General features: G+C 35.1%; 1 protein-coding gene across 2 annotated transcripts; it reads right to left on the reverse strand.

The window, feature by feature from the left end:
• Positions 1–3,863: 3,863 nt before the first annotated feature.
• On the reverse strand, positions 3,864–15,876 carry LOC127182483 (armadillo-like helical domain-containing protein 4). 2 transcript variants are annotated; one of them, XM_051137775.1, is made up of 8 exons: positions 15,706–15,876; positions 12,081–12,749; positions 8,492–8,797; positions 7,169–7,279; positions 6,939–7,100; positions 6,822–6,853; positions 5,685–5,819; positions 3,864–5,332 (listed from the first exon to the last, which is right to left on the reverse strand). In XM_051137775.1, the coding sequence occupies exons 2-8, from the start codon at positions 12,691–12,693 to the stop codon at positions 5,261–5,263; spliced, it is 1,431 nt and encodes a 476-aa protein (XP_050993732.1). In that variant the 5' UTR covers positions 12,694–12,749; positions 15,706–15,876; the 3' UTR covers positions 3,864–5,260. The 2 variants fall into 2 exon arrangements, with proteins under 2 accessions (XP_050993732.1, XP_050993731.1); XM_051137774.1 differs by having other exon boundaries at positions 7,169–7,282.
• Positions 15,877–16,332: the final 456 nt, after the last annotated feature.

A 16,332-nucleotide genomic window follows, 5' to 3' on the forward strand; every position in this document is an offset into this window, starting at 1 on the left:
GTGGATTAATTCCTGACGGCGCTGGAAGAGGCTCACGGGCTCCTCAGGAGAAACCCCGGCCGCTTCCAGAGTTTAGGAACAAGAGAGGGTTAATCCTCATTGTTCAGCAGCAGACGGGAGGAGACGAGGCTCTGAAACCATCCAAACGGCTTCCCTAAATCCTCAAAAACACTAGACGCACAGAACACAAACACACTCTATAGGCAGATACGACTGTTTCATTTGTAGATTTAACATGTGTTATTGCTTACTGTGACGCCATCAAACCTCAAAACTCAAGGGACTGATAGAAATTAAATTATTTAAGTATTTAAGTTAACACTTCCATTCATTAGTGATGCATTCAATTGATCAAAAGTGTCAGAAAAGACATTTATAATGTTACAAAAGAGTTCTGTTTCAAAAAAATGCAGTTCTTTTGGACTTTCTATTCATCCATGAATCCTTAAAAATAAAATACATCTCAGTTTCCACGTTGCTTAATAATCATAAATGTTTGTTGAGCAGCAAATCAGCATATTAGAATGATTTCTGAAGGATCATGTGACACTGAAGACTGGAGTAATGATGCTGAAAATTCAGCTTTGAAATCACAGGAATAAATTACATTTTAAAATATATTCAAACAGAAAACAGTCATTTTAAATAGTAAAAATATTTTAAAATTGTACTGTTTTTGTTGTTAAAAAAACATTAAAAATCACTGAAGACTGGAGTAATGATGCTGAAAATTCAGCTGCGCATCACAGAAATAAATTCGATTTTTAACAGATATTCACATAGAAAACATCTGTTTTAGATCATAATAACTTTTTACAATTTTTACTGTATTTTTGATAAAATAACAAACCTCAAATCCTACAGAGACACCAAACTTAACACACCAGACTTAAGTTGTAGCTGCTATAAACATGACAGCAGTTTAACTATGTTGTATATTTGAGTTTGACGTAGTGTTCACGTTTTCCTTCAGTTACTGAATGAGTTTAAAGTAACAAAACAGCGCAGAATGTCTACAAGATGATATTTGAAATTGTAAGGTTTTTGGAACATTCAAATTGTTTTTTGGAAAACTGCCTATAATTCAGATGTTATGCTGTTTTATGTCTAAAATAAGGCTAGAAATAATCTTTCTCAACAAAGCGTCAGTCAATTTTTTTTTCATCCTTTTGTTCTTAAGACTTTCTTGAAACCACCTGAATCTTCTCATTTCTTTATAAAACTTTCCCAAAGGGTCAGAGGGCCTGTCGTTATTAACTGAGTGTCTTCATTTCACAAGTTTGTCCTCTCTGGATGAACTGTGTATCTCACTGTATCTTGTTCTCTGTGTGTTTTGTCCATCTCCCTCTTTCTCTCTGGTCTGGTCTGGTTTGTGGCGTCTCTGATCCGGCTGCTGCCTGATTGTCTGTGGTCCTGCTGGTTTGGCGTCAGTGTGGTGTCGCGCGTGTGATCAGAGCGTCAGGAGTCGTGATGCTGCCAGCGGAGCGTCTTCACCCTTCATCTGTCTGCTGGAGACACTGTGAGTATCGACTCCACAAACACTCACTGACACAAACTTATTTTTAAATATGTGACCCTGGAGCACAAAACCAGTCTTAAGTATCACGGGTATATTTGTATCAGTAGCCAAAAATACATTGTATGGGTCAAAATGATTGATTTTTCTTTTATGCCAAAAATCATCAGGATATTAAGTAAAGATCATGTTCCATTAATATTTTGTAACTTTCCTAATGTAAATATGTCAAAACTTAATTTTTGATTAGTAATATACATTGCTAAGAACTTCATTTGCACAACTTTAAAGGTGATTTTCTCAATATTTCGATTTTTTTGCACCCTCAGATTCCAGATTTTCAAATAGTTGTATCTCGGCCAAATATTGTCCTATTCTAACAAACCATACATCAATGGAAAGCTTATTTATTCATATTTTCAGATGATGTGTAAATCTCAGTTTTAAAAAATTGACCCTTATGACTGGTTTTGTGGTCTTTGGTCACATATATTACTTTAGTCCAAAATACCTTTCTATGTGAATATCTGCTGAAATGTAACTGATGTAATTGCTATGATCAAAGCTGAATCCTCACTCACACTTTTGATCCGTTTAATGCATTCTTGACGAATACAAGTATTAATTTCTATAATAGTTATTATTTATTTAGAAGTTTTGGGTAAGTTTTTTTTCTTAAAAGAAAAAAAAAATAATACTTTCACTCAAACAAAGCTGAGTTTTCGGCATCATTACTCCAGTCTTCAGTGTCACATGATCCTTCAGAAATCATTCTAATGTTCTGATTTGCTGCTCAACAAACATTTATGATTATTAGCAATGTTGAAAACTATTGATGTTTTTGTGAACATTTTTTGTGACATTTTATTTTTCAGAATTCACAGGTGAATAGAAAGTTCAAAACAGCATCTATCTGAAATGAAAAAGTAACATTATAAATGTCTTTACTGGCACTTTTGATCTGTTTAATGCATCCTTGATGAATTTAAGTATTAATTTCTATAATAGTTATTATTTCCAAATTTCAAACGTTTGGGGTAAATAAGATTTTTTTTCTTAAAAGAAAAAGAAATCAATACTTTTATTCATCAAAGACATTAAAAGTGACAATAAAGACATGTATAATGTTACAAAAGTTTCAAATGTTTCAAATAATTGCTGTTCTTTGGAACTTTCTGTTTAAAGAACACTAAAACAATGTATCATGGTGTAATCTATTATTAAATTGTAATATGTGACCCAGGACCACAAAACTAGTCACAAGGGTTGATTTTGTGAAATTGAGTATCTGAATAAATAAGCTTTCCATTGACAATATTTGGACAATGTTTGTCCAACATACAACTATTTGAAAATCAGAAATCTGAGGGTGAACAAAAATCAAAAAATTGAGAAAATCACCTTTAAAGTTGTCCAAATGAAGTTTTTAGCAATGCATATTACTAATCGAACATTATGTTTTGATATATTTACAGTAGGAAATTTACAAAATATCTTCATGAAACATGATCTTTACTTAATATCCTAATGATATAAAGGAAAAATCAATCATTTTGACCCATACAATGTATTGTTGGCTACTGCTACAAATACACCCGTGATACTTAACACTGGTTTTGTGCTCCAGAGTCACAAATAGAACAAACTTCCAAGAGTAAAATGTCAGAACGTGACCTGTTATTTTACATCCTTCATCCGGTTTTGTGTAAGAATGTGAGTGCAGTGTATTGTGGGATACAGCATCTCATGCATCATCCTGTTATTTCTATATAACTGACGGACACACGTAACATACTGAGATCATGTGACACTGTTTGTAATGTGTACTCTTGCATACTACATACTGTTTCAGTGTTCACAGAGTAATGAGAGGTCATTTACCCTGAGCGCACACAGAAACATTCACACATTCTCACAGCATTTCATTTACTGCACAGAAAACATGAAAAAGGTTTCAGTCCTGCTGTTGAGTGTTTATGATTTAATATAATTGTTTTGTATAGACTGAATCAGAATATCAGGATCAACACTGCCATCTGTGTGTGTTTAGTCAGTACTGCAGTCTGGAAACTCCTTCACTGCATATTTAAGAACATGTTTAGTTTTTTAAATATTATGCCTGCTGCATCTTACATAAAAGTGTCAGTTCAATCAGTTCCCAACAGAAACACAAAACCTGATGACAAAAAGATTGCATTCAAAATGTTTTGAGATTTAAAAGCAATTTTTTGTAGGAGCAGTCATTTTTGATCAGGAGCAACACAAGTGTAACAGGGTGGGGAAAAATCCCATAATAATAATAATAATAAATAAATAAATAAATAAATAAAAAAGCACAGCAAAAATACATGATTTGATCTTTTATTGTTTGTGTATTTACAGTAATGTGCTGTGGTTCTTCATGTGTTTCTGTACATTTGCAGGATAATGAACATCCTCTTACTGTAAAGATTTTTCACAACTTTGACAGAAATATTATAAGAAGCCTGCAGTGAATTCATGTTTCTAATCAGAGTTCAGTTTATCAAATGAATCACAAACACGTCACGTGTAGGCACATGAAATGAGTTCATATCGAACTACACACATCAGATTGTCATTACAACATGAAACAACATCAGAACAATCATATTTACAGTCAAAACGTCCTGTACACTGTATGTACAACATCTCCTGTCATGATGTGTGTGAACGTGAGGTCAGTAATCAGAAATGTCTCCATTTATATAAAACAGATCAAAGTGTTTATAAACTGTTTAACGCTGATGTCAAAGATTTAAATCGTATGTTGCATCAGTGCTTTAATTTACAGGATTCATTTTAATATGTAACGATTTCATATTTTCTAAATGAAACGATTAATATGTCTGGTGATGTTGTGTTTTATAGATTTTGTCCTAAGCAGCATATCTTGCAGAATCGTAAAGCATTGTGTGTTTTGAGTTTGATGAATGAAAACACTATTATTTTATCACTATTTCACCGTTTACTACTGGATTCTGATTGGCTGACAGACGTTTCAGGTGTTTCTGAACTAATGACGGCGTCTTACAGCAGATACTTCATCGGTGGAAAGTAATTCTACACGTTTTATAGACCAAAACCTGAAAAATATCATGAAACAAACACATAGGATTGGAATAATTGACAATGAACTGGTTTGAGTTACTGAAAATTAATATTCATATTCACCCAAGATACTTTAAGACAGGTTATTATTGTTGACTAAAATTGAAAATAAAATTAAAACTATTAAAAAAAACACACACACACACACACACACACACACACACACATTTTTTTTTACCTGAAAATAAAATTAAAAATACTTTTTTTCCAAAAACAAAGTTGCCAGTCTAAAATTTCTAATTTTCATTTAGTTATACATGATGCAATCAAATAAATAATGTTAAAATTGAAATAAAAATTAAAAACTATGTGGGCATATATTTAAAAAAAAAAAAAAAAAAAAAACCTGCTAAACTACTAAAGAACTACTAAAATTGACCAAAAATTAAATTAAAACAGAAAATTTGACTAAAATAATGCTGTTTTGAAGATTTTAAATGTCAGTTTCACATACGTTTTTTAAAAGAGTCTAGATGCTTGAAGAAAAAAGCTTCTTATTGCGATATTGAAAGAAAAATCCATTGATAAATGTACTGACTGTATATACTGTGTGTTTCCTCATCTGTGTTTGTGTGAAACACTAAACCGGACTGAAGAACAGATGATTCCCGATCATCAGAACTCGTCTTCGGAGCTGTCGGCCAGCAGCATGGCGTTGTCTGGGCCGCTGCGCACTTCTCTGGGTGGCTGAAGTCATCAACATTGGACATAAATCACAAGATTAAAAGGTAAAAGATAACAGATGAAACTACTAAAGCTTTCACACTCTTAAAAATAAAGGTTCTTTATTGGATTTGATGTTCCATGAAGAACCGTGAACATCCATGGAGCCTTAAAATGCAGAAAAGGTTCTTTATAGTCCAAATAAATATAGTTCTTTTAAGAACTGTTCACTAAAAGGTTCTTTGGGGAACCAAAAATAGTTCTTCAATGGCATCACTGTAAAAACGCCTTTTTGGAACCTTTATTTTTAAGAGTGTATGACGGAAAACATTCAGAACGTGAGTCTCTGATGAGCATGTTTGTGACACCACCGTACCTTCCTCCTCTGGTGTTTGAAACTGTTCCTCCTCTTGCGATGGATCACTCTGATGCTGTAGAGAGCACCGACCAGAAGAAGAGCGCCGGCTATTCCAATACCCACAGGAGCCAGCATCCCCGACACGTAACCAGCCTACGAGAAACCAGCGGAGAGACTCACCGAGACTGCATTTCTGATTATTAGCAATGCTGAAAACACAATATTTTAGTGGAAACTTTGATGCATTTTATTTTTCAGGATTCGCAGATGAATTGAAAGTTCAAAAGAACAGCATTTATTTGAAATAGAACTATTCTGTAACATTATAAATCTCTTTACTGACACTTTTAATCAATTTAACGCATCCTTGATCAATAAAATGTATTAAAATTATTTTTTACTATCAGTTTCCACTAAAATATTGTGCAGCAAAACTGTTTTCACCATGGCTAATAATCAGAAATGTTTCTTGAGCAGCAAATCATCATATTAGCAGTGCAAAAAATGATTTTCCTCCTTAGTACTTCTGTCTTGTTTTCCAATATAAATCTCTTAGAATTCTGGAATTAGGATGCATTTACTTAAAGTAAAATAACAAGATATTATGTCTTGTTTTCTGAAAGACAAGCAAAAATATGTGCCAATGGGGTAAGAAAAATCATCTTAAATCATCTTAAATCATCATTGGCAGATATTTTTGCTTGTTTTAAGTAAAAACAAGCACAATTTGGGTAATTTTTTCAGAAAACAAGACATAATAATTTAAGTCATTTTACGTGTCCAGTAAATGCGTCCTGATTCAAAATTCTTTAGATATTTATAATAGAAAAAAGACAAAAACACTAAGGAAGAAAATCTTTTTTTGCAGTGAGAATGATTTCTGAAGAATCATGTGACATGTGAAAATTCAGCTGCGCATCACTGAAATAAATTACAGTTGAACAGATATTCACATAGAAAACATCTATTTTGAATTCTAATAATATTTCACAATTTTTACAGCATTTTTGATCATATAAATGCAGCCTTGGTGAGCAGAAGAGACTCTTTCAGTAGCATTAAGGAATTGTAAATATTCTAACATTTGATCAGTAATATGTGCATTCTCTAGTGTTGTGGACTGAAAGCATCAATATGAAAACAAATGAGTTGTACCTTCTCTCTTATAAGTTCGACCCAGCTCCGCACTGCAAACAACAAACAGAGATTGAACTGTCTTTCTGAATGATGATTTACAGATGAGATCAATGTGAGCGTGGCACCGATTCTCACCCAGGCCTTGGTTCCGCTGCACCCAGACGGGAGGAGGAGGAATGAGGCTGTACGGCGGACGAGTGTGGGGTGCCATGGTGCTCTCTGTCAGGTCCTCTTCGCTCTCCTCCTCCTCCTCATCAGAGTCCATCTCCTCGTCCTCCTCATCTTCATCAGGCTCCTCTGTAAGACAGAGACGTTCAGCTCTCGTCGCGTCAGTCAGCACCGCTGCTTTAAACACACGTACAAACCTTTCGATTCGTGATACTCCGTGTCTGTCTTTGGTTTTGACACCGGTACGTGAACGACCTCAGAGACCGTCAGAGCCTGATGGGTAACGGAGCTCTGTGTGATGTCATCACCTGCTGGACCAATCAGAAAGCTTTACATGAGCTTTTATGTCTTTTTAAACCATTTTTTGAATATTAACAATTTATATCAGAAGTTTATGTTTTTATACGGAATATGCTTTGTGTATGGAGGGATGATGTATTTCTGTAGGACAAAACCCAAAAACAAGCATTTTAGCACGTTCAGTTTCATTGCCTGAAGTCAGTGGGGTTTTTTAATGGTAACAAGTGAATGGGTGCCATCAGAATGAGAGTCCAAACAGCTGATAAAAACTTCCACTCCAGTCCATCAGTTAACATCTTGAGAAGACAAAAGCTAAAACAAATTTATCAAGACATTTTGAACTAAAAGAGTCCATAATAGCGCTGAATCAGGAGAGAAATCTGCACAGATCAAGCATCGTTTACAAGCCAAAACAGCTCTAAACAAATATGTGGCTGGATTTTGATGTGAGAGACAACAGGAGATGGACTTTTTCACTGGAGGAAGTGTTATTATGGATTATGGACTCAATGTATTTGAGTTAAAAACGTCTTAACGGTTAATTTGTTTTAGCTTTTGTCTTCTCAAGATGTGAACTGATGGACTGGAGTGGTGTGGATTACTTGTGGATTATTGTGATGTTTTTATCAGCAGTTTGGACTCTCATTCTGACGGCACCCATTCACATCAATAGGTGAGACAGTGATGGAATGACACATTTCTACAAATGTTATGAGAAAACAAACTCATCCTAATCTTGTATCTCTAATGATCTGAAAAAAATGACATTTAATAGCAAAGAAATGTGTGATTCCATTGCTTGCTCACCAATGGATGTGAATGGGTGCCGTCAGAATGAGAGTCCAAACAGCTGATAAAAACATCACAATAATCCACAAGTAATCCACACCACTCCAGTCCATCAGTTCACATCTTGAGAAGACAAAAGCTGAACCAAATCCATCATTAAGACATTTTTAAGTAAAATACATTGAGTCCATAATCCATAATAACACTTCCTCCTCTGAAAAAGTGGTCTGGTCTGAATCATTTGATGGATTTGTTTCATCTTTGTCTTCTCAAGATGTGAACTGATGGACTGGAGTGGTGTGGATTACTTGTGGATTATTGTGACGTGTTTATCAGCTGTTTGGACTTTCATTCTGACGGCACCCATTCACTGCAATGCTACATCCTTCAAAAACACATCATCACTGCTGCGCTCTGTTATATATTCTCACGTTGTGTCGTCCCATAGTGCTCCGCTGTCGGGTGGGGTTCTGTGATTGGCTCTTTCGCTCCAGACGTCTCCAGCATTCTTGAGAGGCTGACATCAGAGGAAGTGTGATCCGTATCCATGGACACCATCTGCTCCAGCTCTGCATCTCCCGTGGTTACGGCCGCTGGCGTCATGGTGACAGACAGTTCGGATGATGCTCCAGGTACTGTGACGTCCTCGAACGGCTCAAAAATCAAAGGAAGGTCTTCGGAGGACATGGTGGCCTCTGTGCTGACGTCTTGAGACGAGGGCAGCACGCTCACTTCCTCTGGGGAAGGAAACACAACAGGAAAAGGCACCGATATATAAGAAATATAGAAGCAGTCCAGTCAATATATCACTTCTTAGATTGTCAGAAAACTCTGTCTCAGAGCTTTAGATGAGATCTCAAACTGGGCTCAGATTGGCTCGAGATTCATCAGTGTGTATCAGTGCTATTATCAGATATGCTATTATAGTTTTTGTTAATATTTTGAATTAAATGTATTTTATATAAAGTTTTTATTCACTTTTATTTCAGTTTTAGTTATTTTAGTGCATTTACTTAAATTGAAAATGAGAAATGTTGTATCTGAAATAAACTTTAACTGAAATGTAACTGAAATAAAATAAGTTTACGTTTTAAATATTTTATTTTTATTTTATTATTTCAGGTTTATTTTATTCCTAGGTAAAGTTTGAATAATTTTGTAGTGTTTTTGTCATTTTTCTAAGTTTTTATTTTATTGTTTTATTAGATTTTTAATATGTCTGTATAGTTTTTATTAATTTATTTCCATTTTAGTTGTTTTCACATATCTGTGTCCTCTTAAGGTGGAAATGTATTCCCTTTTTTTGTTGGCCTGGCAACAGTCCCTTTAACCATGATTTTACAAAATAAAATAAAAAATACTATAGTTTACTATAGTTACATTACTATAGTTAAGCCATAGTAACCACAAATTTACCATGGTTTTGCTACACTAATTATAGAAATAAAGATTTACGAACCCGCTCCAAAATCCCGATCTGAATCAAATGACTCACAAATCGCGTTCGGAAGTCTTGGTCTGAATCAAAAGATTTGCAAATTGCTCCGAAGTTCCGATCAGAATCCAAAAGTTTCGCGAACCTGCTCGACGTCCCGATCTGAATCAAATGATTCGCGACACGCGAAGTTCCGATCAAATGATTCGCGATCCGTTTGGAGCGTTTCAAAGCTAGTGAATCAAATGATTCGCGATCCGGTCAGAGCGCTTCAAAACTAGTAAATCATCTGATTCAGAATTTCGAAAAGCTCCGTTTCACCCATCAATATACGTGATTTTTTATTTAATTACAAGCGATGTCGAAATTCTAAAATGAAAGGCTCTTTTGATCTGTTTTTACTAGTGAATCGCTTGAACTGAACGATGGAAATAACGAGTTTGAATCAATCGGGCGGTTCCAGCGTAAATGACTCACTCAGTTGATTCGGTTTGTCTGTTGTTTCGCGTCTTCAGTCATGTTTACGCGACACTGTCAGTTCTACTACTGGCTTAGCTCGCTAGTTTGATGACATTAACTGAAATAAGCGAAAACATTTTATGTTTACCAATAAAATATCAATATTTCCATTCCAAAGATAACAACACAAATCTGCTAACCGGTTTACTGTTAACTAGTGAAAGACTCCATTAATATGACGAGCTGCATTGTGAAACATTGTGCGTTATGAACAACAGTGGCTACGTGCCAAATGTAATTATTTGATCAAAATTATTCCTAGGGACAATCTAGTAGTTGGTGGATACTGGTAGGGGCATGACATGTGTCTCTAAATTGTACAGTGTTTTGTAAAGGCTGCATCAGTTTCAGCAACGGCCTGTAACAATGACTGAACTGATATTTGACACGTACTGATAAAGCAGTTTGGATTTCATGTTGACTAAATGGAAGACATGGTGAACCAAGAACATCAAAGTGTGAACAAACAGCGAGTCGTCAGGACGCGTTAGCGTGAATAACGTGCAGGCGCCTCTTATAGCAGCAGTCAGTTCCACTTTCCTCCAGCAGTTCTCAAAATAGAAAGTAATTAGGCTGCCGGCGGCGTCCGCTGGGGCTCAAAGTGGAGCGGGACGCTCTCACACTCACAGACACTAATGCAGAACAGCAGCACACTCACCACCAGCACCATCATTCACTGTGATTTACAAACAGATGAACTTTACAACAGCAACACTGTTCTTCTTCTGAAGAATGACTCTGCTGTCTTCTGTAGAACTGCTGAAACTCAATCTGTTACATAACTGATACATTTTGCGACATTAACGCTGTTATTTTCCTGTTTATCCCTGTGATGCTACTTTGAAACAATCAGACTTGAGGTCAATCAGAGTTTCATTAATTTGCACTGGAAAGAAAACTCTGAATAAATCCTTCTCATATTCTCAAAACTCCAGTCAAGTTTGTTCAAGATACCAAATCTGCATCACTAATTTTAGTATTATTAATATACTCTTATAGTTTTTGTTTATATTTTGAATCAGAGTTATTATACATGTGTAAAACTAAAACTATAACCTTTAAAGTGCATTTTCATTACATGAGATAAAATTATTTTTTTAAAAAAACTTTATTTCAGCTATTTGCCAAGGAAAGATCTCTCAGTTTTATTCAGTTTAACTTGATGTACTCAAATAACTATAAACTGAAATAAAGTTCATTAAAACTCGATGGACATGTTTTTTTTTTTTTTTTTTTTAAACAAAAAAAAACAACTAAATTATTCAAATGTTTAGTAAAATTAAAATGAAAATAGAAAATGTAAAATTAAAACCTAATTCAAAATATTCATAATTACAATAGTACTTCAGTGATACTAAGATTGCACTGTTTTGAATTTGGTTTTAGTGTTTTATTTCATTTTAATTTGAAAGTTTTAGTCATTTTATTTTGTATTTTTGTCATTTTATTAGTTGTATTAAAAATTTACCTTTTATCAACTTTCAGTGTTTATTTGATTTCAGTTATTATAGTATTGAAACTAAAAGTCAGAGATCTCAATATGAACTCTAGTGTTTCTCATCAAATTTGACCCTGGACCACAAAACCAGTCATCAAGGTCATTTTTTTGAATTTGAGATTAATCATATGAAAGCTGAATAAATAAGCTTTCCATTGACATATGTGTTACAATAACGATACTATTGGAAAATCAGAAATCTGATGGTGCAAAAAAATCTAAAAACTGAGAAAATCGCCTTTACAGTTGTCCAAATGAAGTTCTTAGCAATGCATATTACTAATTAAAAATTAAGTGTTTATATATTTACGGTAGGAAACGTACAAAATATCTTCATGGAACATGATCTTTACTTAATATCCTAATGATTTTTGGCATAAAAGAAAAATCAATAGTTTACACATATACTGATCTGAGCTGCTCCACAGTTACTGTGCAGCTCTAGAATTTCATTTATTTATTACAACTTCTGGGTCTGTTCTTTGTCTGAAACACTTAACTGAGAGTATGAGAGAGTGAACTCTGTTCCTTTTCTTGTTTTCCTCTATGAAGCGCATCATTCACTCACCTGCCCGCAGACGATCCGCTTCCGTCCAGGTATCAGGCGCGTCCAGCAGTCTGGAGCTGAAGCTCGGTCCAGATTCACCTGCGAATCCAACCAACGAGTCTCCGCTGGTGCCGCCGATGAGCGGCGAGAGGCTGAACGAGTCTGACGGGAGAGCTGAAGGAGTCAGTCTTCTGTCCTCCTCAGATGAGTTCAACTGAAGCGTGTGGCTCCTCTCCAGATCTCCAGCAGGAGGCGTCGTCACAGAAAGAGAGACGTGAGATCCTCCAGAGGACGGAGCCGTCGCGTTCCGCTGCCCGTCGTGCGTCTCGCCCTCGTTTCCATCCGCTGTCGCTCTGCTGACCGTTTCCTCCTCAGCCGGTCCATCCGGAGCAGACGTGTGTGTGGTGTTGGGTTCTCCAGCGGTGATGCTGAGGGATGTGTTGGGGAGCGTCAGACTGAATGAGTCTGAATTGAGTGATCTGTCCTTTAGTAGAGCTGATGCTGACTCTTTATCTTCTCCTTGAAGGTCTCCTGGGCGTTCGGGGTTCTCCAAAGCTCTGCCATGTGGGACGGCCAAACTTACGAGACAGATCGCAGCCAACAGGAGACTCTGGAAAGTTGCAGCGGTGAACATGGTGGATCCGTCACTCGGCTGAAGTTAAACGTGACTAGATCGCCAATGCACACTTGCTGTAAAAGATAAAATCTCAATTCTTTGTTATGAGTTTAAGATTTTGCTCTTTCTAGAAATAACAGATCAGTCTATAATTTCATATTATGAACATGACGGGCATGCATTGCTTTTAGATTTCTTTTTCTTTGCTTTTATACATTCTTAGACAGTGTTTGGGGTAATGCATTAAAAGATTACTTTACTAGTAAAGTAACTAGTAAAGTAACATGTTACTTTTTAATTTACAAGAGTTATTTTTTAAAGAAGTAACGCCAGTTACTTTTTTTATCCCATTTATTGATTGAAATCTCTCCTGTTCCCATGTTGAGAGAAATCAGGTGTAAGATGTGCTTTAGTTCTAGAATAAATGTGAACATGCATTAATTCATCTCACTTACAAAAAACAGATTCAAAATAATAAAAACAGTGAAATGCAACTCAACACGATGCAAACCTGCAATAATGAAATGTTAAATAATACAAATACCCTTTCTTCTTCTTTTTCTTCTTCTTCGTTTTTATTGCTGAAAAGTGTTAAACTTTTTTCTTCTGCATTCTGCTGTACAGACATGAATTTACTTTTCCTTCTGCCTGAGGTTTTTGGTGTGAAAAGGGCTTTTACATTTGCCAAAAATATTTTTTTATATATATTAAAAACAGACAAGCAAGCCCTGCCCAGATTTAGAAATTAACGCAAAAGTAACGTAACACATTACTTTCCATAAAAAGTAACTACGTAACGTAATTAGTTACTTTTTTAGGGAGTAACGCAATGTTGTAACGCGTTACTTTTAAAAGTAACTTTTCCCAACACTGCTCTTACACTGTAAAAAAACAATTTGTTGAGTCAACTTAAAATAATTTGTTACCTGGCTGGCTTAAAATTTTAAGTGCAGTCAACTCAAATAACTTTAGTCAACTTGAAATGTTAAGTGGTACTAAGTGACAATTTACATATTTAAGTTGATTCAACCCAGTGGGGTAACCCAGCTTTTGAGTTTAACAAACCAATTTTTTTGTTAAGTCAACTCAAATATGTAAGTTGTCACTTAGTACAACTTAACATTTCAAGCTGACTAAACTTATTTGAGTTGACTGAACTTAAAATTTTAAGCCAGCCACGTAACAAATTATTTTAGGTTGATTCAACAAATAGTTTTTTTGTTTGTTTGTTTAAAATAGGTTTGTTTCATGCTAAGTATATTACAAGTACATTTACACATTATGTACTTAAGAAAAATACCCTGCGATTGTACTTTTAGTATACTAAACTGGTATATTTAAGGTCTGCTAATTTGGAACAACTAATTTTGCACTTAACACACTTTAATTGTGCTGACGTCCAACTAAAGATACTTATAAGTATATCTGATTGTGCTAAAGTGGAACTACTGCAAGTATACTATAGGGAAACTTTAAATATTTGCATTTAAAGACTGGTTTTATTGAAAGATCATATCCTCTAAGAAAGCATATGGGTATTATCATGAAATTGCAATCTCAAGTCAGTAAGTTTAAATGCATTTAGAAAAAACAGCATTTAAATGATAATTTTGCTGCAGTTTTTGCTTGGACATGTGAAACATATCTAATCAATTTGGGTAATACATTTTCATTTTCATTTTACAAAGAGTTGAAATATGTTTTTAATTTGCTTATTGTGTAGGAAATTGAATTTTCATTTTCAAGTTGCACATATGTATGGGAAAATGTTAATTTAAATACAGAAATACATTGCCATTTTACATATTGCATTGCCAGTTTGCATGTTAATTTCACTATGCATATACTTCTATAATCCTCATCAGTAGTGACATTAAAACATATTTTAGGCTTAATATTTAGAAATGTGCATTGTGCACAAAATTTTTATGTCAGTAAGTCTTGAGCGATATGTCTGATATGTTTGTTTGTTGATCAGATTTGTGGAAATATGTCATTCAATCACTGGGTCACCAATGGATCCTCTGCAGTGAATGGGTGCCGTCAGAATGAGAGTCCAAACAGCAATCCATATTAAAACGTTTTTAACGAAAATACGAGTGCATAATGCATAATAATACTTCCTCTAGTTAAAATTATGAATTATGAACTCATATGTTAGTTAAAAATGTCTTAATGATGGATTTGTGAACTGATGGACTGGAGTGGTGTGGATTACTTGTGGACTATTGTGATGTTTTTATCAGTTGTTTGGACTCTCATTCTGACGGCACCCATTCACATCCATTGGTGAGACAGTGATGAAATGACACATTTCTACAAATCTGATGCATAAACTAACTCATCCTAATCTTGAACGGTCTGCGGATGAGCATGTTTTTTGGTGTGCTGTTCCTTTAAGAGTTCCTTGAAATGTAGCATTTTTAGATAAATTGTTACTAATAAAATATCAGACCTTACAATGGAACAGAAATAAAATTATCATCAAACACCGGTTCTGTATATTTTATAGCACACTTAAAATGAACAGTATTGGCTGTAAAAGCAACAACAGCATTGCTATAATTTATATTCACGATTATGTATAGTTTACTGTTTTGTGCTGCTAGTTTCTCCGTCTGTTCTGTATAGTCTAGATGATTGTTTGAGTTCTGCAGCAGTAACTTGACACACACGCTACAGCAATTCACTGGCAGTGTCTAAAAATAGCCCAGAGACAATGCGCCCTACTCTATCATGCAGTTATTCTTTCATCCTTATTGCTCTGTCTGCATCCTCTAGAACTACATCATCGCAGGTGGATATAGAATAGCGCGTTTATGCGTGCGTTTTCTGTGACTGAGCGCGTTATTTGTGCATCACTGTTAGAATGTGCTGCGTAATTCCTGACAGCGCAAAATGTCTTTGCATATGTGACTGCGCAACGGGCACATTCACCCGAGTCCCGTGCGTGAACGCACGCAGAGACTGACTGCTCAACTTCGATATGAAGTAAACAAACAGAATGACAGTAATGAGGCTCATCCTCACCTGCTGTGTGTGAACGCGCCGCCAGTCTCATGTCCAGTGCACGCGCAGGGTTGCTGTCATCCGTTCGCGATCTTTAGTGGCATTATAAGCAGTCGCTGTTATTGTACGGCAGCATCTCTGTCTGCGTCAGATCGAGACACGCTCAAGTTTCCGCTGCCTCTCATCTGCAGACGCGCAGTCACGAGGATCTGCGCAGACGACTGCGCGCACGCCTGATTCGAACCAGCCAGCCGAAAACGTAATAATTGAAACAATAATTAACAGCGACAACTGTAAAATAATTATTATAATATTTTTATTATCATCATTGATGATGTTGACAATAATAACAGTTAATAATTATGATTATTGTTGTTTATAGTGTTATTTATGACAACTCTTCAAAATTATTTTATTATTTTTATTATTAAACAGCAACTTCAGAATTTTTTAAAATAACATTTGTAATAATAATAATCTGTACAATTTGTTTTTAAGTAATTTTTTATTATTCAAAAAAGTAAAAAACATAAAAATAGAAAAAAAAATTTGTTTCTATTTTTATGTTTTTTGTTTTGTTTTGTTTGTGTTTTCCTCCTCAATCCATTATTCACTGTTTAATTATTAGTACCAATAACCCTACTGCCT

This window comes from Labeo rohita, chromosome 20 (genome assembly GCF_022985175.1).
Source record: "Labeo rohita strain BAU-BD-2019 chromosome 20, IGBB_LRoh.1.0, whole genome shotgun sequence".
Taxonomy (NCBI): domain Eukaryota; kingdom Metazoa; phylum Chordata; class Actinopteri; order Cypriniformes; family Cyprinidae; genus Labeo; species Labeo rohita.

What these genes read in the sequence shown, in the direction of transcription:
- LOC127182483 (XM_051137774.1), bottom strand. Translation starts at nt 12,693, where the DNA reads ATGTTCACCGCTGCAACTTTCCAGAGTCTCCTGTTGGCTGCGATCTGT. An exon ending in GCAGCGGAACCAAGGCCTGG is followed by an intron (nt 6,854 to 6,938) that starts GTGAGAATCGGT and finishes TGTTGTTTGCAG; the next exon opens with TGCGGAGCTGGGTCGAACTT. An exon ending in TCAAACACCAGAGGAGGAAG is followed by an intron (nt 5,333 to 5,684) that starts GTACGGTGGTGT and finishes TGATGACTTCAG; the next exon opens with CCACCCAGAGAAGTGCGCAG.